Below are 23975 nucleotides of genomic sequence, written 5' to 3' on the forward strand. Positions count from 1 at the left end.
GATACCCTAGATAGGGACAGTATATTACTGACTATAGAGCATTTAAAAGATGCATTTTTATATATGCGTGATGCGCAGAGGTATATTTGCCGACTGGCATCAAGAGTTAGCGCGCTGTCCATTTCTGCAAGAAGAGGGTTATGGACGCAGCAGTGGTCAGGTGATGCGGATTCCAAAAGGCACATGGAAAAAGGCTCCTCATTTCTGCCCCGTGGCAGAGGGAGAGGAAAAAGGCTGCAGCACACAGCCAGTTCCCAGGAACAGAAGCCCTCTCCCGCCTCCGCAAAGTCCTCAGCATGACGCTGGGGCTTTACAAGCGGACTCAGGCACGGTGGGGGCCCGTCTCAAGAAGTTCAGCACGCAGTGGGCCCACTCGCAAGTGGACCCCTGGATCCTTCAGGTGGTATCTCAGGGGTACAAATTGGAATTCGAGACGTCTCCCCCTCGCCGTTTCCTAAAGTCTGCTTTACCGACGTCTCCCTCAGACAGGGAGGCAGTATTGCAAGCCATTCACAAGCTGTATTCCCAGCAGGTGATAATCAAGGTACCCCTCCTGCAACAGGGAAAGGGGTATTATTCCACACTGTTTGTGGTACCGAAGCCGGACGGCTCGGTGAGACCAATTTTAAATCTAAAATCCTTGAACACTTACATACAGAGGTTCAAATTCAAGATGGAGTCACTCAGAGCAGTGATTGCAAACCTGGAAGAAGGGGATTATATGGTGTCTTTGGACATCAAAGATGCTTACCTACATGTCCCAATTTACCCTTCTCACCAAGGGTACCTCAGGTTTGTGGTACAGAATTGTCACTATCAGTTTCAGACGCTGCCGTTTGGCTTGTCCACGGCACCCCGGGTCTTTACCAAGGTAATGGCCGAAATGATGATACTCCTTCGAAGGAAGGGAGTTTTAGTTATCCCTTACTTGGACGATCTCCTGATAAGGGCAAGATCCAGGGAACAGTTGGAAGTCGGGGTAGCACTATCTCAGATAGTGTTGCGGCAGCACGGTTGGATTCTCAATATTCCAAAATCGCAGCTGATCCCGACGACACGCCTTCTATTCCTAGGGATGATCCTGGACACAGTCCAGAAAAAGGTTTTTCTCCCGGAGGAGAAAGCCAGGGAGTTATCCGAGCTAGTCAGAAATCTCCTAAAACCAGGCCAAGTCTCAGTGCATCAATGCACAAGGGTCCTGGGAAAAATGGTGGCTTCCTACGAAGCAATCCCATTCGGCAGATTCCACGCAAGAACCTTCCAGTGGGATCTGCTAGACAAATGGTCCGGGTCGCATCTGCAGGCACGACCTCCACCCGGGAGAGTGGGGACTTCATCCAGAAGTCTTCCACATGATTGTGAACCGTTGGGAAAAACCAAAGGTGGACATGATGGCGTCCCGCCTCAACAAAAAACTAGACAGGTATTGCGCCATGTCAAGGGACCCTCAGGCAATAGCTGTGGACGCTCTGGTAACACCATGGGTGTACCAGTCAGTGTATGTGTTCCCTCCTCTGCCTCTCATACCCAAGGTACTGAGAATTATAAGATACCGCGACTGCGTTTGACTGCATGGCGGTTGAACGCCGGATCCTGAAGGAAAAAGGCATTCCGGATGAAGTCATCCCTACCCTGATCAAAGCCAGGAAGGATGTAACCGCACAACATTATCACCGTATTTGGCGTAAATATGTTGCGTGGTGCGAGGCCAGGAAGGCCCCTACAGAGGAATTTCAACTGGGTCGTTTCCTGCATTTCCTGCAAACAGGACTGTCTATGGGCCTAAAATTAGGGTCCATTAAGGTTCAAATTTCGGCCCTGCCGATTTTCTTCCAGAAAGAACTGGCTTCAGTTCCTGAAGTTCAGACGTTTGTCAAGGGGGTACTGCATATACAGCCTCCTTTTGTGCCTCCAGTGGCACCTTGGGATCTCAATGTAGTTTTGGGGTTCCTAAAATCACATTGGTTTGAACCACTCACCACTGTGGACTTAAAATATCTCACATGGAAAGTGGTAATGCTGTTGGCCCTGGCTTCGGCCAGGCGTGTGTCAGAATTGGCGGCTTTATCCTATAAAAGCCCTTACCTAATTTTTCATACGGACAGGGCAGAATTGAGGACTCGTCCTCAATTTCTCCCTAAGGTTGTTTCAGCGTTTCACCTGAACCAGCCTATTGTGGTACCTGCGGCTGCTAGGGACTTGGAGGACTCCAAGTTGCTGGATGTTGTCAGGGCCCTGAAAATATATGTTTCCAGGACGGCTGTAGTCAGAAAATCTGACTCGCTGTTTATCCTGTATGCACCCAACAAGCTGGGTGCTCCTGCTTCTAAGCAGACTATTGCTCGTTGGATTTGTAGTACAATTCAGCTTGCACATTCTGTGGCAGGCCTGCCACAGCCTAAATCTGTAAAAGCCCATTCCACAAGGAAGGTGGGCTCATCTTGGGCGGCTGCCCGAGGGGTCTCGGCTTTACAACTTTGCCGAGCAGCTACTTGGTCAGGGGCAAACACGTTTGCTAAATTCTACAAATTTGATACCCTGGCTGAGGAGGACCTGGAGTTCTCTCATTCGGTGCTGCAGAGTCAACCGCACTCTCCCGCCCGTTTGGGAGCTTTGGTATAATCCCCATGGTCCTTACGGAGTTCCCAGCATCCACTAGGACGTCAGAGAAAATAAGAATTTACTTACCGATAATTCTATTTCTCGTAGTCCGTAGTGGATGCTGGGCGCCCATCCCAAGTGCGGATTGTCTGCAATACTTGTACATAGTTGCTGTTACAAAAATCGGGTTTTTGTTGTTGTGAGCCATCTTTTCAGAGGCTCCGCTGTTATCATGCTGTTAACTGGGTTCAGACCACAGGTTGTACGGTGTGATTGGTGTGGCTGGTATGAGTCTTACCCGGGATTCAAAATCCTTCCTTATTGTGTACGCTCGTCCGGGCACAGTATCCTAACTGAGGCTTGGAGGAGGGTCATAGGGGGAGGAGCCAGTGCACACCAGGTAGTCCTAAAGCTTTACTTTTGTGCCCAGTCTCCTGCGGAGCCGCTATTCCCCATGGTCCTTACGGAGTTCCCAGCATCCACTACGGACTACGAGAAATAGAATTATCGGTAAGTAAAGTCTTATTTTCTGTTTTTGTTTTGTTTAAAAATAAATTACATCTCTGAGTCGGTACTCAGACACATGGGTAACAGAAATATATGTGCTTACATTCATCATGTATCCTCATTCTGACAAAACCACATGCCACTAATGTATGAATCCATGTCACAGGGACATAGGGCCTAATTCAGAGTTGATCGCAGCAGCAAATTTGTTAGCAGTTGGAAAAAAACGTGTACTGCGGGGGGTGGGGGCAGATATAGTTAGATTTGGGTGGGGTGTGTTCAAACTGAAATCTTAATTGCAGTGGAACAATAAAGCAGCCAGTATTTACCCTGCACAGAAACAATATAACCCACCCAAATCTAACTCTCTCTGCACATGTTATATCTGCCACAACTGCAGTTCACATGGTTTTGCCCAACTGCTAACAAATTTGCTGCTGCGATCAACTCAGAATTACCCCCATACAGTATGTATAAATCCCCTCCATGCAACAAATAGCAACACAGTAAGGGGTTTGCCAGACAACTGTTTTCATACATGTACAAAGGATGTGACACGGCTCCTGCTCTAGAGACTGTCAATTACACTTTCTACAACTTTCTTCTTCTAATTGGGTGTAGTGTAAACAATTCATAGTAAGTCATTTATTTTTAATAGTACTAACCATACAGTTATATCTATTTTATCCTGCATGTGTTAATACTTAAATATTCTAATTAAGCATCATTTCTCGTGTTTATATATGAGGCAACACTGACCACCAGATCTCATAGAAAAACAAAACTGCATTGGTTTTACTTGAAATTTGATTTACTGTAGGGCCATTTTAAGTCATTTGAAATTACACAAGCCTCCCTCTCTCCATTCAAGCTTGCAATATTTTTAAACAACCCCCTATTTTCTCTCTTTATAAGCATGTTTTGCTGTGTTTCCAAGCTCTTATACTGAAAACATAATTAAAACATGAAACCTTAAGTGTAAAAATAGTTCCGTCATTGATCTTTTAATATCGCCTGCAAATATTGATGTCTTTCTTCGGCAGGGTCAATAGGTTATCCACAGGATAACCTGGGATATGATGGAGCGACAGCGGATTGGCACCTAACGATCACAAGCTTTCAGGCCTCCCAGGATGCAACGGTCTCGTCCATATATCCCCGCCAACTGGCTCAGACAAATCAGGTTTTTGTTTGGTGCGGCATGATCACAGGGCTGCTGTGTTTGGCAGCCCTAAGCTTTTTTATTTTATTTTTATAGTCTTACTACATTGTTTTTGAGTGATCTTTCCTAACAGCGTCTTACATGCATATTGGAAAGAGTTGCTCCAACAACTCTTCGACGTGACACAACAACGCTTACCCACGGTATAAGTGCTGTCTCAACGGGCGTCTGTGTCGGATATACTAGCAGGTCCAGCAGATGTTACCAGGCTGTGTCTGGAGCACGGGGAGAAGGTAAGCCATCGGATCCACTTAGAAGGGGAATACGGACACAGCCGCACTGTTTTGGGAGGTATCTACCAAACAGTAGCTGGCGCGCCGCCACCACGGGTGCTCCAGCGCTAGGCCTTAGGGATCATAAGGCACCAGGATTAGTTTGAGGCTGCGATCCCTAGGGTTGATGTCAGCGATGGGGAGTCAGACGCTCTCCTGGTCGCCCCTCCCCCCAGTTCATGACCAGTTTCCGCCCGTTTCCCGCCATGAACTGATTGCCTCACTTCCGTCTCAGACGCTACCACAAGGGGTCTCAGTCGCAGCATAGGCCGCTGCGTCTGTGTACACTAAGGTTACCGCTAGGAGTCCGGGTCGCAGTTGGGTGCGTCTGCATGCACTAGCGTTCACTGAGTGTCTGTGTCCACTAAAAAGTTCCCGGAGCAGCAGTGTACACTAGTAGCGTCTGGACCCACTCAGCAGTCGCTAACGTATTGATCGATCCTGGAGGTGGGGTGATTCTCCCTGTATCCCACTCTATGGAGTACTTTTGTTAGTATGAATTGTTAATTTTAGTGCCTATTGCATATGAGTCTGTGTACATAACTGTAGTTTCTCTGACGTCCTAGTGGATGCTGGGGACTCCGTAAGGACCATGGGGAATAGTGGCTCCGCAGGAGATTGGGCACAGCTAAGAAAGATTTAGGACTACCTGGTGTGCACTGGCTCCTCCCACTATGACCCTCCTCCAGACCTCAGTTAGAATCCTGTGCCCGGCTGAGCTGGATGCACACTAGGGGCTCTCCTGAGCTCCTAGAGAGAAAGTATATTTTAGGTTTTTTATTTTACAGTGAGATCTGCTGGCAACAGACTCACTGCAGCGAGGGACTAAGGGGAGAAGAAGCGAACCTACCTAACTGGTGGTAGCTTGGGCTTCTTATGCTACTGGACACCATTAGCTCCAAAGGGATCGACCGCATGGAACCGGCCATTGATGTTCGGTCCCAGAGCCGCGCCGCCGGCCCCCTTACAGAGCCAGAAGCAAGAAGAGTCCGGAAAATCGGCGGCAGAAGACATCAGTCTTCACCAAGGTAGCGCACAGTACTGCAGCTGTGCGCCATTGCTCCTCATACACACTTCACACTCCGGTCACTAAGGGTGCAGGGCGCTGGAAGGGGGGGGGGGGGGCGCCCTGAGCAGCAATAAAAACTCCTTGGCTGGCAAATATATCACAATATATAGCCCCAGAGGCTATATATGTGATAAATACCCCTGCCAGAATCCATAAAAAAAGCGGGAGAAAAGTCAGCTAAAAAGGGGCGGAGCTATCTCCCTCAGCACACTGGCGCCATTTTCTCTTCACAGTGCAGCTGGAAGACAGCTCCCCAGGCTCTCCCCTGTAGTTTTCAGGCTCAAAGGGTTAAAAAGAGAGGGGGGGCACTAAATTTAGGCGCAATATTGTTTATACAAGCAGCTATTGGGGGAAAAATCACTCAGTTATAGTGTCAATCCCTGCATTATATAGCGCTCTGGTGTGTGCTGGCATACTCTCTCTCTGTCGCCCCAAAGGACTTTGTGGGGTCCTGTCCTCAGTCAGAGCATTCCCTGTGTGTGTGCTGTGTGTCGGTACGGCTGTGTCGACATGTGGGATGAGGAAGGTTACGTGGAGGTGGAGCAGAGGCCGATAAATGGGATGTCGTCCTCTGTGGGGCCGACACCAGAGTGGATGGATAGGTGGAAGGTATTAACCGACAATGTCAACTCCTTACAAGGCTGGATGACGTAAAACAGCTGTGGGACAGCCGGCTTCTCAGCCCGCGCCTGCCCAGGCGTCTCAAAGGCCATCAGGGGCTCAAAAAAGCGCCCGTTACCTCAGATGGCAGACACAGATGTCGACACGGAGTCTGACTCCAGTGTCGACGAGGTTGAGACATATACACAATCCACTAGGAACATCCGTTACATGATCTCGGCAATGAAAAATGTGTTACACATTTCTGACATGAACCCAAGTACCACATAAAAGGGGTTTTATTTTTGGGGAGAAAAAGCAGCCAGTGTTTTGTTCCCCCATCAGATGAATGAATGAAGTGTGTAAAGTAGCGTGGGTTCCCCCAATAAGAAACTGGTAATTTCTAAAAAGTTACTGATGGCGTACCCTTTCCCGCCAGAGGATAGGTCACGTTGGGAGATATCCCTTAGGGTGGATAAGGCGCTCACACGTTTGTCAAAAAAGGTGGCACTGCCGTCTTAGGATACGGCCACCTTGAAGGAGCCTGCTGATAAAAAACAGGAGGCTATCCTGAAGTCTGTATATACACACTCAGGTTATATACTGAGACCTGCAATTGCCTCAGCATAAATAGTGCTGCTGCAGCGTGGTCTGATACCCTGTCAGATAATATTAATACTCTAAGACAGGGATAATAGTTTGCTAACATAGAGCATATTAAAGACGTCGTCTTATATATAAAGGATGCACAGAGGGATATTTGACGGCTGGCATCCAGAATAAATGCAATGTCCATTCTGCCAGGAGGGTATTAGAAACCCGGCAGTGGACAGGTGATGCTGCCTATAAAAGGTACATGGAGATTCTGCCTTATAAGGATGAGGAATTGTTTGGGGATGGTCTCTGGGACCTCATATCCACAGCAACAGCTGGGAAGAAAAAATTTTTTACCTCAGGTTTCCTCACAGCCTAAGAAAGCACCGTATTTTCAGGTACAGTCCTTTCGGCTTCAGAAAAGCAAGCGGGTCAAAGGCGCTTCCTTTCTGCACAGAGACAAGGGAAGAAGGAAAAAGCTGCACCAGCAGCCAGTTCCCAGGATCAAAAATCTTCCCCCGCTTCCTCTGAGTCCACCGCTTGACGTTGGGGCTCCACAGGTGGAGACAGGTGCGGTAGGGGCGCGTCTCGGGAACTTCAGGGACCAGTGGGTTTGCCCACAGGTGGATCCCTAGGTTCTGCAAATAGTATCACAGGGATACAGGCTGGAGTTCGAGGCGACTCCCCCTCGCCGTTACCTCACCTCAGCCTTGCCTGCTGCCCTCGGAGAAAGGTAGTACTGGCGGCAATTCACAAGCTGCACCTCCAGCAGGTGAAATCAAGGTACCCCTCCTTCAACAAGGCCGGGGTTACTATTCCAAAATGTTGTGGTACCGAAACCAGACGGTTCGGTGAGACCCATTCTAAAATTGAAAGCCTTGAACACTTATATACGAAGGTTCAAGTTCGAAATGGAATCGCTCAGGGCGATTATTGCAAGCCTGGAGAATTTCATGGTATCACTGGACATCAAGGATGCTTACCTGCATGTCCCTATTTACCCTCTTCACCAGGAGTACCTCAAAATTGTGGTACAGGATTGTCATTACCAATTCCAGACGTTGCCGTTGGTCTGTCCCCGGCACCGAGGTATTTACCAAGGTAATGGCCGAAATAATTATCCCGTACTTGGACGATCTCCTTATAAAGGCGAGGTCCAGGGAGCAGTTGTTCGGCGGAGTAGCACTATCTCGGGAAGTGCTACAACAGCACGGCTGGATTCTGAATATCCAAAGTCGCAGCTGGTTCCTACGATGCGTCTACTGTTCCTGAGTATGGTTCTGGACACAGAACAGGATAAAAAGGGTTTCTCCCGGAGGAGAAGTCCAAGGAGTTGTCGTCTCTAGACAGAGACCTCCTAATACGTATACAGGTGTCGGTGCATCAATGCACGCGAGCCCTGGGAAGGATGGTAGCTTCTTACGAAGAAATTCCATTCGCCAGGTCCCATACAAGGATTTTCCAGTGGGATCTGTTGGACATGTGGTCCGGGTCGCATCTTCAGATGCATCGGCGGATAACCCTGTCTCCAAGGGCCAGGGTGTCGCTGTTGTGGTGGCTGCAGAGTGCTCATCTTCTAGGGGGCCGCAGATTCGGCATACAGGGCTGGGGGGCAGTCACACAGGGAAGAAACTTCCAAGGCTATGGAAAAGTCAGGAGACTTCCCTACACATAAATATTCTGGAACTAAGGGCCATTTACAGTGCCCTAAGTCAGGCTAGGCCCATTGCTTCAACACCGGCCGGTGCTGATCCAGTCAGACAACATCACGGCGGTCGCTCATGTAAACGACAGGGCGGCACAAGAAGCAGGATGGCGATGGCAGAAGCCACAAGGATTCTCCGATGGGCGGAAAATCATGTGTTAGCACTGTCAGCAGTGTTCATTCCCGGAGTGGACAACTGAGATGCAGACTTTCTCAGAAGACACGACCTCCACCCGGGAGAGTGGGGACTTCATCCAGAAGTCTTCCAAATGATTGTACACCGTTGGGAAAGGCCACAGGTGGACATGATGGCGTCCCGCCTCAACTAAAAGTTACAAAGATATTGCGCCAGGTCAAGGACCCTCAGGCGATAGCTGTGGACGCTCTGGTAACACCGTATGTGTTCCCTTCTCTGCCTCTCTTACCCAGGGTAATGAGAATAATAAGAAGGAGAGGAGTAAGAACTATACTCATTGTTCCGGGTGGGCCAAGAAGAGCTTGGTAACCAGAACTCCAAGAAATGATCTCAGAGGACCCATGGCCTCTGCCGCTCAGACAGGACCTGCTTCAGCAGGGGGCCTGTCTGTTCCAAGACGTACCGCGGCTGCGTTGGACGGCATGGCGGTTGAACGCCGGATCCTGAAGGAAAAGGGAATTCCGGAGGAAGTTATCCCTACGCTATTTAAAGCTAGGAAAGAAGTGAACGCTAACCATTATCACCGCATATGGCGGAAATATGTTACGTACTGTGAGGCCAGGAAGGCCCCAAAGGAGAAATTTCAGCTAGGTCGATTTCTGCACTTCCTACAGTCAGAGGTGACTATGGGCCTACAATTGGGTTCCATTAAGGTCCAGATTTCGGCTCTGTCGATTTTCTTCCAAAATGGAACTGGCTTCACTGCCTTAAGTTCAGACTTTTGTTAAGGGAGGGCTGCATAGTCAGCCCCCGTTTGTGCCTCCAGTGGCACCGTGGGATCTCAACGTGGTGTTGGATTTCCTGAAGTCGCATTGGGTTGAGCCACTTAAATCCGTGGAGCTATAATACCTCACGTGGAAAGTGGTCATTCTGTGGGCCTTGGCGTCGGCCAGGCGTGTATCAGAATTGACAAAAGCCCTTATCTGTATTTTATATGGGAAAGGCGAAATTGAGGACTCGTTCCCAATTCCTTCCTAAGGTGGTATCAGTTTTTCATGTGAACCAACCTATTGTGGTGCCTGCGGCTACTTGGGACTTGGAGGATTCCAAGTTACTGGACGTAGTCAGGGCCCTGAAAAGTATATGTTTCCAGGACAGCTGGAGTCAGGAAGACTGACTCGCTATTTATCCTGTATGCACCCAACAAGCTGGGTGCTCCTGCTTCTAAGCAGACGATTGCTCGCTGGATCTGTAGCACGATTCAACTTGCACATTCTGCGGCTGGACTGCCGCACCCTAAATCTGTAAAAGCCCATTCCACGAGGAAAGTGGACTCTTCTTGGGCGGCTGCCCGAGGGGTCTCGGCTTTACAACTTTGCCGAGCTGCTACTTGGTCAGGGGCAAACACGTTTGCAAAATTCTACAAATTTGATACCCTGGCTGAGGAGGACCTTGAGTTCTCTCATTCGGTGCTGCAGAGTCATCCGCACTCTCCCGCCCGTTTGGGAGCTTTGGTATAATCCCCATGGTCCTTACGGAGTCCCCAGCATCCACTAGGACGTCAGAGAAAATAAGATTTTACTCACCGGTAAATCTATTTCTCGTAGTCCGTAGTGGATGCTGGGCGCCCGTCCCAAGTGCGGACTGTCTGCAATACTTGTATATAGTTATCATTAACTAAAAGGGTTATTGTTGAGCCATCTGTTGAGAGGCTCTGTTATGTTCATACTGTTAACTGGGTATCATATCACGAGTTATACGGTGTGATTGGTGTGGCTGGTATGAGTCTTACCCGGGATTCAAAATCCTTCCTTATTGTGTCAGCTCTTCCGGGCACAGTATCCTAACTGAGGTCTGGAGGAGGGTCATAGTGGGAGGAGCCAGTGCACACCAGGTAGTCCTAAATCTTTCTTAGCTGTGCCCAGTCTCCTGCGGAGCCGCTATTCCCCATGGTCCTTACGGAGTCCCCAGCATCCACTACGGACTACGAGAAATAGATTTACCGGTGAGTAAAATCTTATTTTTCTTTGCAATGCGTCTGAATACGTTAAATAACTGTATCGAACAGAATTCAGTAAATGTACTCCTACATACTTGAAATGTGTTCGTAGTTGATAATATGCTCATATGACTAATATATAACATGTGACTGACTGCTAGTGTGATTGCTGACTTTATATATGTTTGTCAGTGTTTCTTCTGAGCCTCAATGCTGGTGCTTGGCCCAGAAGGCATTGGTACATAGATCTGCAGAGGATGTCGTTGGCTGCTCCAATTCTGCTCCATCAACGTCCAGATCTACTGATGCAGGATCCTTGTTATCACAGGCATCTGGCTCGGCTGTGTCTTTGACGATGTGGCTGTTGAATCCTCTATCCTGAAGTCAAGAGGTTTTTCACAACAGGTAATTCAAACTATGCTCAGATCAAGGAAACCCTCCTCCGCTTGCATTTATCACCGAATATGGCAAGCCTATATTCGTTTGTACAGTGAAAGTAGTATGGATCCAAAATCTTTCAGAGTATCCAGAATCTTAGATTTCCTTCAGGCAGGAATGGATAAGAGTTTGAAGGTGGCTTCCTTGAAAGTTTAAGTATCAGCTTTGACGGTATGGTTCCAAAAGAAAATTGCCACAGGATGTGCGTACTTTTTCCCAGGGAATGCTGCGCATTCAACCACCCTTTGTTCCTCCTGCAGTACCTTGGGATTTAAGTCTGGTCCTCAAAGCCCTTCTGGGTGCTCCGTTTGAACCACTTAATAAAGTAGATCTTAATTGGTTGACAGCTAAAGTACTCTTTCTACTGACTGTGACATCAGCTAGAAGAGTATCAGATTTAGGAGCGCTGTCATGTAAGTCTCCTTTTCTGATTTTTTTTATCCAGATAAAGCAGTTCTCAGAACTAGGTCTGGTTATCTTCCTAAGGTGGTCTCTAAGTTTCACCTTAACGAAGAAATTGTAGTCCCGGCTTTTCAGGTGTCAGGACTTTCTGCGGGAGAAGCGTCGCTAGATGTAGTCCGTGTATTAAGAATCTACATGGATCGTACCAGTGCCATCAGAAAGACGGATTCTCTCTTCATTCTGTACGGATTTCACAAGAGGGGATGGCCTGCTACTAAACAGACGCTAGCAAGATGTCTACGAATGACCATTTCAGAAGCATATTCTCGAGCTGATCTCCCTGTTCCGGCTAATGTCTCTGCTCACTCTACACGTAAGGTAGATCCTTCATGGGCAGCACAACATGGTGCTTCAGCAGAACAGATATGTAATGCAGCCACATGGTCTTCCATTAACACATTCATTAGACATTATGCCTTGGATACTTTTGCCTCTCATGACGCTGAATTCGGGCGTAAGGTTCTCCTGTCGAATCACTAAAAATTGCTTTGGTAAGTCCCATTGTTATCTTGTGGATAACCTGTGGACCCTGCCGTAGAAATATACGTTATGGTAAGAACTTACCATTGATAACGGTATTTCTCCTATGTCCACAGGTTTCCACAGGGATCCCACCCTGACGCACCTGATTTGAGACTCTTTATACTCACTAACCTCTTCCCTCTTGCATGGAAGAGTGTGCATGTGTGTTGTTCTCGCCTGAATAGGGTTCTACATAATGCTCCTGCCTAAATGCTTTGGAATACAACTGATTTGCCTGAGCCAGTGGGCGGGGATATAGGGACGAGCCGTTGCATCCTGGGAGGCCTGTAAGCTTGTGATCGTTTGGTGCCAATCCGCTGTCGCTCCATCATATCCCATTGTTATCCTGTGGAAACCTGTGGACATAGGAGAAATACTGTTATCAACGGTAAGTTCTTACCATAATGTATATTTTTTCTTGTAACTAATATTGGTTTTTAAATTACACATAATTAGTACAAGGGTTGTACTACATTTTCAGTATAATGTATAATTTCTTATCCCTTAGTAACAAGGTCTGATGCTTAAAGGGAAAACATTCATTTTGGTCCAGAAGAAACTTTTTTTCTGTTTTCTTAATGACTACCGAGTGGTACTTGATTGATTATTTAATTAATTTAATTACATTGAGTATGACTCAAATTTAAGCCATATTCAACATATCAATAGTGACTTGTTAGCAATGGGGTATGAAGACGTGGCTGGAGAGCACAGAACTTGCAGGAAGACATGTTATACCAGTAAGTTAGTGGTCCAAAGCCTTATTGGGAACACAGCAGCTATGCTATATCATTATATTTTAGATTTGTATGTTTGTACCATGCTCTTCAAGAATTTATTTTACTGGAATAATGTATATGTATTTGATCTGTAGGTAATAATATAATACAGTTTAAGTATTTATGGGTACTTCAAATTTGCACCTGTTACCATAAATAGAAACCAACAGCCTCCATTACTTTAGACATTAGTTAGAGAAATTTAATTAATCTAAGTTTTCCCATTGATTACCATGCAAATTAAAGGGAAAACAGATTTAGGCCGGTATCCAATTAGTCGTGGTAAATTACCGTGGATTATTACCTCTCCACTTAGCACCGATGCCGGTACAAAAACCACAATAAGCAGAGTCTTTTCCACGATCGTGGCCGTGAAAACACATACTGTAGGTCCGCGATTTTTTGTGCATCCTATGTGTTTTCGTGCGAAAAATGTAAATTTTTCTTACGGAACAAATGTGTACCCCCAAAAAATATTTGTTGATAAAAAAAAATTATGAAAACCCCCTTGTTTTTGCACCCCAAAACCGTTTGCGGCTAATTTGATTACCCCCCCAGCTTTTAGGAAATGTGAAAAGATAGTACCATCCACTGTGCTTTGAAGAGATAATAAAAACTCTCCCTTGCTCCGCTAGACTAATAAACGTTTCATACTTTGAAAACAACACTGTCTTTATGTGATCTTAAAACAGGACAGTGTTGCAGTTTTAGATGTCTACAGAACAAAAATCCTGTTCTATCTATCGGACAGTCAGGATGAATTCTGACAGAAAACTAAATAAAGAATTAAAGACATTCTGGGGTCTTATATATTTTATTTAGAAATCATCCTGGCACTTTCATTTTACATGTCTTCATTGTACATTAAAACGCATTTATAGAGACTTCTAAAATAGACAGAAATGATTTTGTTTCCCTTTACAACAGTTCTTGTTTTTACCAACTGGCTTGTAAACAGTATGGCGCTTTGTGTTCTGATTTGCTAGCCAAGCTTTGTATACCACATCTCTCTTTTCGCTTGTGGCTGTGACATGTGCGCACAAGAAATGCCGTGATGTGTCTACTGGGTATAGACTTTTCTAAGGACTTTTGCTTTGAGCATTGATAACAGGAGATTGCCTGCTTTTAGCCTCCCCTGTTACAGCCAACATGGCTGTTCAGTCATATACCAAATATTCTTCACTGTCCTTTTTATTACAGTTACATAAACATGAGACATCTGTTCTTTAAAAGTGTATAACTTTAAAAAAAACTATTGTTATCTTTGCAGGCTTGTTCAAAGACTTGCTGTTTAACTTCTTGCAATAATTTTACCAGTTACTACTCCTTCTCTTTAGGCTACGGTCATTCAGATGCTGATATCCTTCACCAGTCGTTACTTGAAGCCAACATAGCCACTGAAGTATGCCTTACCATCCTGGACACATTATCATTGTTCACCATGGCTTTTAAGGTTTGTGGGTAGTTTCATTTATGTAGTGCGTGAACAGGCTTCTAGAGCTATATGAAATGTATTAATCCATTTATTCAACATAGAACCAGAATGTGTGTTACATTATTTATTCTACATAATTGTTACTCAGGCTCACAACTATCTATCCAGTGGGCTAGAACTTGTGTCTCATATCTCGGCGGTGCTGCCAGGGTCTCAGAGCAAGTCCCAAATTAATGATTTTAGGAAAAATCAGATGTGCTCTGGAGATGCAAGAGAAATCAGCGCGTCCAATTTTCTGAGTTTTAATCGAATACCAAATCCCGTGCCGTAGGTTTTTTGAAAAATAATGCCTGCAATTGGATTCCCCCCTAATTGTTAAAACTTTATATGTAACAGTTTTTCTAACTGCATCTGTTCAGTCAAGATATTGTAATTTTGACAAATGGATCTTATCTGCTATTGTTACAAATCACACAATGGACATCGAATACTGTTGTAACATACTCTGATGATGCCTCAATCTGTGATGCCTCGATAAAAACAAAATCTTTAAAAAAAAATGTTACTCAGGCTCAAAGTGCTGTAAAGCAAATTATAATAAATTTGAAAACACAAAAGAATGCATAATTGTGTTCATATGACACACAAATTACGTCCTACTATAATAAAATTGTAGAAATCACTCTTGGATCAATGACTTTTATTGAATTATCTCAAGAAGAATTATAATCAACTACATTGGCAATAGTAAATTGCATGTAAAGTTTACCATTTATGCCAGTAGGAATATACTGTATAAATGACAGTTATTCACGTTTGATGGAATGCTCACAAATTTGAGACATGATAGTGTCTGGATGTGATCAGGCCTTTCTCAAGCTCTCCTTTTCCTCCTCCTCTCTTCCTCTTGTCTAGACCTTATTGAAGAGACTAATAGGTATATGCAATTAGCGGCGAATCGCGGCAAATTATCGCCCGTTTTTTAATTCGACACAATTCGACCGTCCAATTTCGGCAAGTGGGTGCCGAAATTGACCATATTCAATCAAAAACGGATTCGACAGTCCCGCGGCCGAAAAACGCCCGATTTGACGGATTTTGATCCGGTTTTTTAAAAACGGGAAAAAAACGAAAAAAAATGGCGTGGGGTCCCCCCTCGAAAGCATAACCAGCCTCGGGCTCTTCGAGCTGGTCCTGGTTCTAAAAATCCGGGGGGGGGGAAATTGACAGGGATCCCCCGTATTTTTAAAACCAGCACCGGGCTCTGGTGCTTGTGCAAAAAATACGGGGGACAAAAAGAGTAGGGGTCCCCCGTATTTTATACACCAGCATCGGGCTCCACTAGCTGGACAGATAATGCCACAGCCGGGGGTCACTTTTATACAGTGCCCTGCGGCCGTGGCATTAAATAACCAACTAGTCACCCCTGGCCGGGGTACCCTGGGGGAGTGGGGACCCCTTCAATCAAGGGGTCCCCCCCCCAGCCACCCAAGGGCCAGGGGTGAAGCCCGAGGCTGTCCCCCCCCATCCAAGGGCTGCGGATGGGAGGCTGATAGCCTTGAGAAATGTGAAAGAATATTGTTTTTTCCAGTAGTACTACAAGTCCCAGCAAGCCTCCCCCGCAAGCTGGTACTTGGAGAACCACAAGTACCAGCATGCAGGAGAAAAACGGGCCCGCTGGTACCTGTAGTTCTACTGGGAAAAAAATATCCAAATAAAAACAGGAGACACACAGCTTGATAGTAAAACTTTATTACACAACTGCCAACACACACATACTTACCTTCGTTGACCCGCCGACTGCCACAGTCTCCGACGATCCGGGGTACCTGTGAAAAAAATTAGACTCACCTGATCCAGTGTCCGGAAGATAATCCACGTACTTGGTAAAAAAAGAAAACGCATACCCGACCATGCCGGACTGAAAGGGGTCCCATGTTGACACATGGGACCCCTTTCCCCGAATGTGCCGGGACCCCACGTGACTCCTGTCACTGAGGTCCCTTCAGCCACACAGGAAGCGCTACTTCCGTGGCGCTCACCTGATTGGCTGTGCACGTCTGAGGTCAGACAGCGCATCGCACAGCTGCCTCCATTACTTTCAATGGTGGGAATTTTGCCGTCAGCGGTGGGGTTACCCGCGGTCAGCCGCTGACCGCGGGTGACCTCGCCACTAACCGCAAAGTTCCCACCATTGAATATAATGGAGAGGCTTTGCGATGCGCTGTCTGACAGCTCAGAAGCGCAGCCAATCAGCAGAGTGCAAGGACGTTGCGCTCGCTGATTGGCTTAAGAGACCTTTCAGTGACAGCAGTCACGAAGGGGTCTCTCTGCATTCGGGGAAAGGGGTCCCATGTGTCAACATGGGACCCGTTTCAGTCCGCTGGCACGGGTTTGTCGTTTTATTTTTTTGCCAAGTACGTGGATTATACTCTGGACCCTGGATCAGGTGAGTCTAATTTTTTTCACAGGTACCCCGGATCGACGGAGACTGTGGCAGTCGGCGGGTCAACATAGGTAAGTATGTGTGTGTCGGCAGTTGTGTAATAAAGTTTTACTATCAAGGTGTGTGTCTCCTGTTTTTATTTGGATATTTTTTTTCCAGTAGAACTAAAGGTACCAGCGGGCCCGTTTTTCTCCCGCATGCTGGTACTTGTGGTTCTCCAAGTACCAGCTTGCGGGGGAGGCTTGCTGGGACTTGTAGTACTACTGGAAAAAAACAATATTCTTTCACATTTCTCAAGGCTATCAGCCTCCCATCCGCAGCCCTTGGATGGGGGGGACAGCCTCGGGCTTCACCCCTGGCCCTTGGGTGGCTGGGGGGGGGACCCCTTGATTGAAGGGGTCCCCACTCCCCCAGGGTACCCCGGCCAGGGGTGACTAGTTGGATATTTAATGCCACGGCCGCAGGGCACTGTATAAAAGTGACCCCCGGCTGTGGCATTATCTGTCCAGCTAGTGGAGCCCGATGCTGGTGTATAAAATACGGGGGACCCCTACTCTTTTTGTCCCCCCGTATTTTTTGCACCAGCACCAGGTGCAGAGCCCGGTGCTGGTTTTAACAATACGGGGGACCCCCTGTCATTTTTCCCCCCGGATTTTTAGAACCAGGACCGGCTCGAAGAGCCCGAGGCTGGTTATGCTTTGGAGGGGGGACCCCATGCCATTTTTTCCCGGGATTTTACAATTCCATCTAAAAAATAAATACAAAAAATATTATTTTTAAAAATATATAAAAAATACTTGTGCCTCCAAAAAAGACAAACCAAGTACCTAATCCCTTCTAATATAAATAGATATGCTATTACCAATAAAAAAAAAAACCTGTTTTAAATTTTTTTTATTAGTTTCTCCCACCAAAGTGTGGCGGATTGAAAATGACGAATTTACGGTCTAAAAGCACTGTTGTCGAATTTGCAAACTTCAATTGAATATACTTTGGTCGAATTGCAGCACTTGTATCATTGCAGAAAAGTCGAATTTGACAAAAGTCGAATTTCAAAAAGTCGAATTTTGAAAGTCCGTTTTTTTGACGGAAAGTACTGAATTGCATTGACGATTTTTTTGGGGGGGCGAAAAAGTCCAGTTTTTCGCCAATTTCGGGAATTCGACCGCAATTGCATATACCCCTTAATGCGGCTTGTAGCACTTGCTGCACCTGCATGTTAAAGGCACATAGGGGTATATGCAATTAGCGGCGAATCGCGGCAAATTATCGCCGTTTTTTAATTCGACACAATTCGACAGGTGAATTCCGGCTGGTGGCTTCCGGAATTCACCATATTCAATGAAAAACAGATTCGACAGTCCCGCGGGCGAAAAACGGACGATTTGCCGGATTTTGCCGCGATTTAAAAAAACGGGAAAAACCCGGAAAAAAATGGCGTGGGGTCCCCCCTCCAAAGCATAACCAGCCTCGGGCTCTTCGAGCTGGTCCTGGTTCTAAAAATGCGGGGGGGAAATTGACAGGGGATCCCCCGTATTTTTAAAACCAGCACCGGGCTCTGCGCCTGGTGCAAAAAATACGGGGGACAAAAAGAGTAGGGGTCCCCCGTATTTTTTACACCAGCATCGGGCTCCACTAGCTGGACAGATAATGCCACAGCCGGGGGTCACTTTTATACAGCGCCCTACGGCCGTGGCATTAAATATCCAACCAGTCACCCCTGGCCGGGGTACCCTGGGAGAGTGGGGACCCCTTCAATCAAGGGGTCCCCCCCCCAGCCACCCAAGGGCCAGGGGTGAAGCCCGAGGCTGTCCCCCCCCATCCAAGGGCTGCGGATGGGAGGCTGATAGCCTTGAGTAAAATGACAGAATATTGTTTTTTCCAATAGTACTACAAGTCCCAGCAAGCCTCCCCCGCAAGCTGGTACTTGGAGAACCACAAGTACCAGCATGCGGGAGAAAAACGGGCCCACTGGTACCTGTAGTACTACTGGGAAAAAAATACCCAAATAAAAACAGGAGACACACACCGTGACAAGTACAACTTTATTACACACTGCCGACACACACATACTTACCTATGTTGACACGCCGACTGCCACAGTCTCCGACGATCCGAGGGTACCTGTGAAAAAAATTATACTCACCTGCCAGTGTCCAGAGATAAATCCACGTCCAGAGATAATCCTCGTACTTGGCAAAAAAAAAAACACGAACACGCGTACCACCGGACTGAAAGGGGTCCCATGTTGACACATGGGACCCCTTTCCCCGAATGCCGGGACATCACGTGACTCCTGTCACTGAGGTCCCTTCAGCCAATCAGGAAGCGCTACTTCCGTGGCGCTCACCTGATTGGCTGTGCGCGTGTAACCTCAGACAGCGCATAGCAAAGCCTCTCCATTACTTTCAATGGTGGGAACTTTACGGGTAGCGGTGGGGTTACCCGCGGTCAGCCGCTGACCGCGGGTGACCTCACAGCTGACGCAAAGTTCCCACCATTGAATATAATGGAGAGGCTTTGCGATGCGCTGTCTGAGCTCAGACGCACACAGAGCCAATCAGCAGAGTGCAAGGACGTTGCACTCGCTGATTGGCTGAAGAGACACTTCTGTGACAGCTGTCACGGGGGTGTCTGCATTCGTGGAAAGGGGTCTCATGTTTCAACATGGGACCCCTTTCAGTCCGGCATGGTACGGGTGTTCGTGTTTTTTTTTTGGCCAAGTACGAGGATTTTATCTCTGGACGTGGATTTATCTCTGGACACTGGCAGGTGAGTATAATTTTTTTCACAGGTACCCTCGGATCGTCGGAGACTGTGGCAGTCGGCGTGTCAACATAGGTAAGTATGTGTGTGTCGGCAGTGTGTAATAAAGTTGTACTTGTCACGGTGTGTGTCTCCAGTTTTTATTTGGGTATTTTTCTTTCCAGTAGTACTACAGGTACCAGCGGGCCCGTTTTTCTCCCGCATGCTGGTACTTGTGGTTCTCCAAGTACCAGCTTGCGGGGAGGCTTGCTGGGACTTGTAGTACTACTGGAAAAAACAATATTCTTTCAATTTTGACAAGGCTATCAGCCTCCCATCCGCAGCCCTTGGATGGGGGGGACAGCCTCGGGCTTCACCCCTGGCCCTTGGGTGGCTGGGGGGGGGACCCCTTGATTGAAGGGGTCCCCACTCCCCCAGGGTACCCCGGCCATGGGTGACTAGTTGGATATTTAATGCCACGGCCGCAAGGCACTGTATAAAAGTGACCCCCGGCTGTGGCATTATCTGTCCAGCTAGTGGAGCCCGATGCTGGTGTAAAAAATACGGGGGACCCCTACTCTTTTTGTCCCCCGTATTTTTTGCACCAGCACCAGGTGCAGAGCCCGGTGCTGGTTTTAAAAATACGGGGGATCCCCTGTCCATTTTTTCCCCGCATTTTTAGAACCAGGACCAGCTCGAAGAGCCCGAGGCTGGTTAGGCTTTGGAGGGGGGACCCCACGCCATTTTTTTTCTGAATTTTACCATTCCATCTAAAAAAAAATATTATTTTAAAAAATATATAAATAATACTTGTGCCTCCAAAAAAGACAAACCAAGTACCTAATCCCTTCTAATATAAATAGATATGCTATTATCAATAAAAAAAAACACAAAAAAAACATGTTTTAAATTTTTTTTATTAGTTTCACCCACCAAAGTGTGGCGGATTGAAAAAGTCGAATTTACTCTCTAAAAGCACTGTTGTCGAATTTCCAAACTTCAATTGAATATACTTTGGTCGAATTGCAGCACTTGTATCATTGCAGAAAAGTCGAATTTGACAAAAGTCGAATTTCAAAAAGTCGAATTTTGAAAGTCTGTTTTTTGGACGGAAAGTACTGAATTGCATTGGCGATTTTTTTTTTTTTTTGGTCGAAAAAGTCCAGAAATTCGACAATTTCGGGAATTCGACCGGAATTGCATATACCCCATAGGCAGTGTGACTGCTTTTTTCCCGGCACGGTACTGCTGCGGAGGTCTGTGAATGCAGGCTTGTTATGTTACCAGTACTACTCAGGTGACATTAGGCTTTCACACTGACTAATATATACAGACAAATAGAGCAGCATGTGAATGCTGTTTTAATATGCAGATGCTTACTGTGTTAAAGTGGCAAAAACCTTTGGTATATGTCCTGATGCATACCTTTTATGAATGGGCTATATTAAGACTGGTAATACAATATTCTTACTTACAGGACACTTTGTTTAGATTTAGGTAGCAGATTCCTGACCTACATTTTCTCTATTAAAAAAAATAAAAATAAATCTCTTTACATCTTCCTACTTTTCTGTCTTTCAGATTGAAATGGAGTAAAATACATATTTTATGATGATTTTGTTTATTTTTCTAGAACCAACTCATTGCTGATCACGGTCACAATCCATTAATGAAGAAGGTGTTTGATGTGTATCTGTGCTTTCTTCAAAAAAACCAATCTGAGACTGCACTAAAAAGTGTTTTCACTGCTCTAAGGTCTTTAATTTATAAGGTCTGTATCCCACAGTGCTGTGTTCAGTTAAGCTGTTATGCAAGTCATTATACTTTCAATTTATCCATGATTAAATGCACCAATCACTGCTGATTTAGGCTCATTAAATTAGTCAACCTATTATTATTAGTAGTAGTAGTAGTAGTAATAATATTAGTATAATATATAGTATAATATAATAGTGATAAATGGCTGGTAATTAGTCACTACAGCTTGGGCTATAGTACAAACCAAGTGTGAAGTCCTTATAAATGCATATTTACAATGTTCCGTGCTTGCCCTGATCAGTATTCTAAATCATTTTGTGAATACCTAAGGTTTGCTTGCATAGCTTTTTGTTCTATGACGAGGGAGACTAAAAGTAGACCTCCATTCTAACTAAGTGTGATTTTGTTTCTCTTAGTTCCCCTCAACGTTTTATGAAGGAAGAGCAGATATGTGCGCTGCCTTGTGTTATGAAATTCTTAAGTGCTGTAATTCCAAGCTGAGCTCCATCCGAACGGACTCCTCCCAGCTTCTGTACTTCTTAATGAGGAATAATTTTGATTACACTGGAAAGAAATCTTTTGTCAGGACTCATTTACAGGTGACTGCAGTGTGAATGGTTTGTGACCTGTTGTTGCATAGTGTTTGAGTGTGATGGGACGTGAATGCTCATGGATTGTGTGTAGCTCTCAGTATTGGGAAACACAAAAGAGGAAAAAAGAGATTTAAAAAAATGAGTCCATTAAGCATTTTTACCATATAAGATCTCTAAAACTGGGGTCTGCTTGCCAGATCCCTCATCTTTTTCCTTATGCAGCAAAAGAGGACAGATAACCGCACAAGTGCATAAGGCAGACACCTGATAAAGTGCATGCAGTCTTTGGGTGTGCAGCAATATTTATTATACCTGACCCATTTACACCTGAGCATTGAACAAGACTGGAATATGATTAGCTTCCAGTTGTGAGTTGAGAAAAGTGAGAGCTGTGGAATTAAACATACTAAAATAATAAGACTGAATATTGCAGTCCTTTTGAGTTAGCATTTTTGGCGCCGACTGCTGAGCCAGGCCCAGGTATTCCGGGTGATGGGGGTGTCAGTCATGCAGGGAGATGTGGCAAGCCTCCCTCCTCAGGGAATATTTTAAAAACTTTCTCTGCAGCTGCAGGTAAAATCACTTATTTAGTGGGGAATTAAATTAGCGGTGGTAATTTACTGCAGGCTAATTGATCCCCTGGGGCTATTCAATTAGCCCCAAAGTGAGGCCGCCGGCAGCACTTATCAGGGATTTTTTTTTTTTTTTTTGCATGCCTGTACAGACATTAAAAAAAAAAATCCCTAATAACTAGAGTGCTACGACCCAGTTAACACACAAATATGTGAACTTTTTATATATTCTGTGGGTTAACAGGTGTTAAAAAGGGATTCGGGTGAAAAAGAGGATGGTCTGCTGACTTTTCCATAACCTCACTTTGCACGAACAAGAACACTGATAGCAGGATAGCACAAATGACTTAAATAAATCAATGAAAATTATTTTTATGGCGTAAGAAAAGTTGAAGTACAGTATCACTAAATAAAACTTGCTTATCAAATTGTATAGAAAACCCCACAAAAGAAGCAAGAATGCGAGAGTCTAAATGCATAAGACTGTCACCTTCAAAAACAATAATTTCTCTACCAAATATTTTTAAATAGAGGACGTAAGGGGTCATTCAGAGTTGATCGCAGCAGCAAATTTGTCAGCAGTTGGGCAAAACCATGTGCACTGCAGGGGGGGGCAGATATAACGTGCAGAGAGAGTAAGGGTGTGTACACACGGTGAGATCCCTGCTATGTTCGATTTTGACTATGCGATTTCCCTTGAACTCGCCCAGATAGCACAGATAGTACAGATTTTGTCTATGTACGATTTTGACTATACTTTATACTAGATAGTCAAGATTGACTTGCCTGCACAGTCTATCTAGCCTTACGATACCGACCCCACGGGAGCGCGCATCGGGATCGAATCTGTATCGCAAGCTGCCTAGCACCATGAGATATGCACTAACTTTCCATAAGATTTTGACTATATAGTCAAAATCTTACAGATTTATCTCACCGTGTGTACACACCCTTAGATTTGGATGGGTTATATTGTTTCTGTGCAGGGTAAATACTGGCTGCTTTATTTTTACACTGCAATTTAGATTTCAGTTTGAACACACCACACCCAAATCTAACTCTCTCTGCACATGTTATATCTGTCCCCCTTGCAGTGCACATGGTTTTGCCAAACTGCTAACAAATTTTCTACTGCAATCAACTCTGAATTACCCCCATAGACTCTTAGATAACACATGAGAAAGCCTTAGCACATTGCAAAACAATTTTACAGTCTAATGCCACTGTTCCACTGCCATTAAAACCTGGGTTATTACCGTGATAACAGGGACGAGACTCAGTGGAAAATGATCCCAAAGAAAAATCTTGGGTCCAATGGTCCTACTTACGTCATGGGGATTGGGTAAAAAAAAGGAACGTTATCTGTGACAGCTGTCGCCGGGGAGGGATAGATTCATCCTCCCCGTATGGTCCAGACTGTTCCGTTTTGTACCCCATCCTCGCTTCATACAAGGTGGCTGTATTCTCTCTTGCCCTTCTCCTCAGTGACAAACACCCTCCTGGATGGGACACCTTGCAGG

The 23975-nt window shown here is 45.7% G+C and overlaps 1 protein-coding gene across 14 annotated transcripts in view; it reads left to right on the forward strand.

Moving 5' to 3' along the window:
* Positions 1-23975, forward strand: part of DOCK9 (dedicator of cytokinesis 9) — a 513264-nt gene that overhangs the window by 403654 nt on the left and 85635 nt on the right. For all 14 annotated transcript variants that reach the window (XM_063953262.1, XM_063953265.1, XM_063953272.1 and 11 more), the window contains 3 exons: positions 14244-14359; positions 21166-21303; positions 21707-21889. In XM_063953262.1, coding sequence (XP_063809332.1) covers positions 14244-14359; positions 21166-21303; positions 21707-21889 — 437 coding nt within the window. The remainder of the gene's footprint in view (positions 1-14243; positions 14360-21165; positions 21304-21706; positions 21890-23975) is intronic.

Source organism: Pseudophryne corroboree, chromosome 2 (genome assembly GCF_028390025.1).
Source record: "Pseudophryne corroboree isolate aPseCor3 chromosome 2, aPseCor3.hap2, whole genome shotgun sequence".
Lineage (NCBI taxonomy): Eukaryota > Metazoa > Chordata > Amphibia > Anura > Myobatrachidae > Pseudophryne > Pseudophryne corroboree.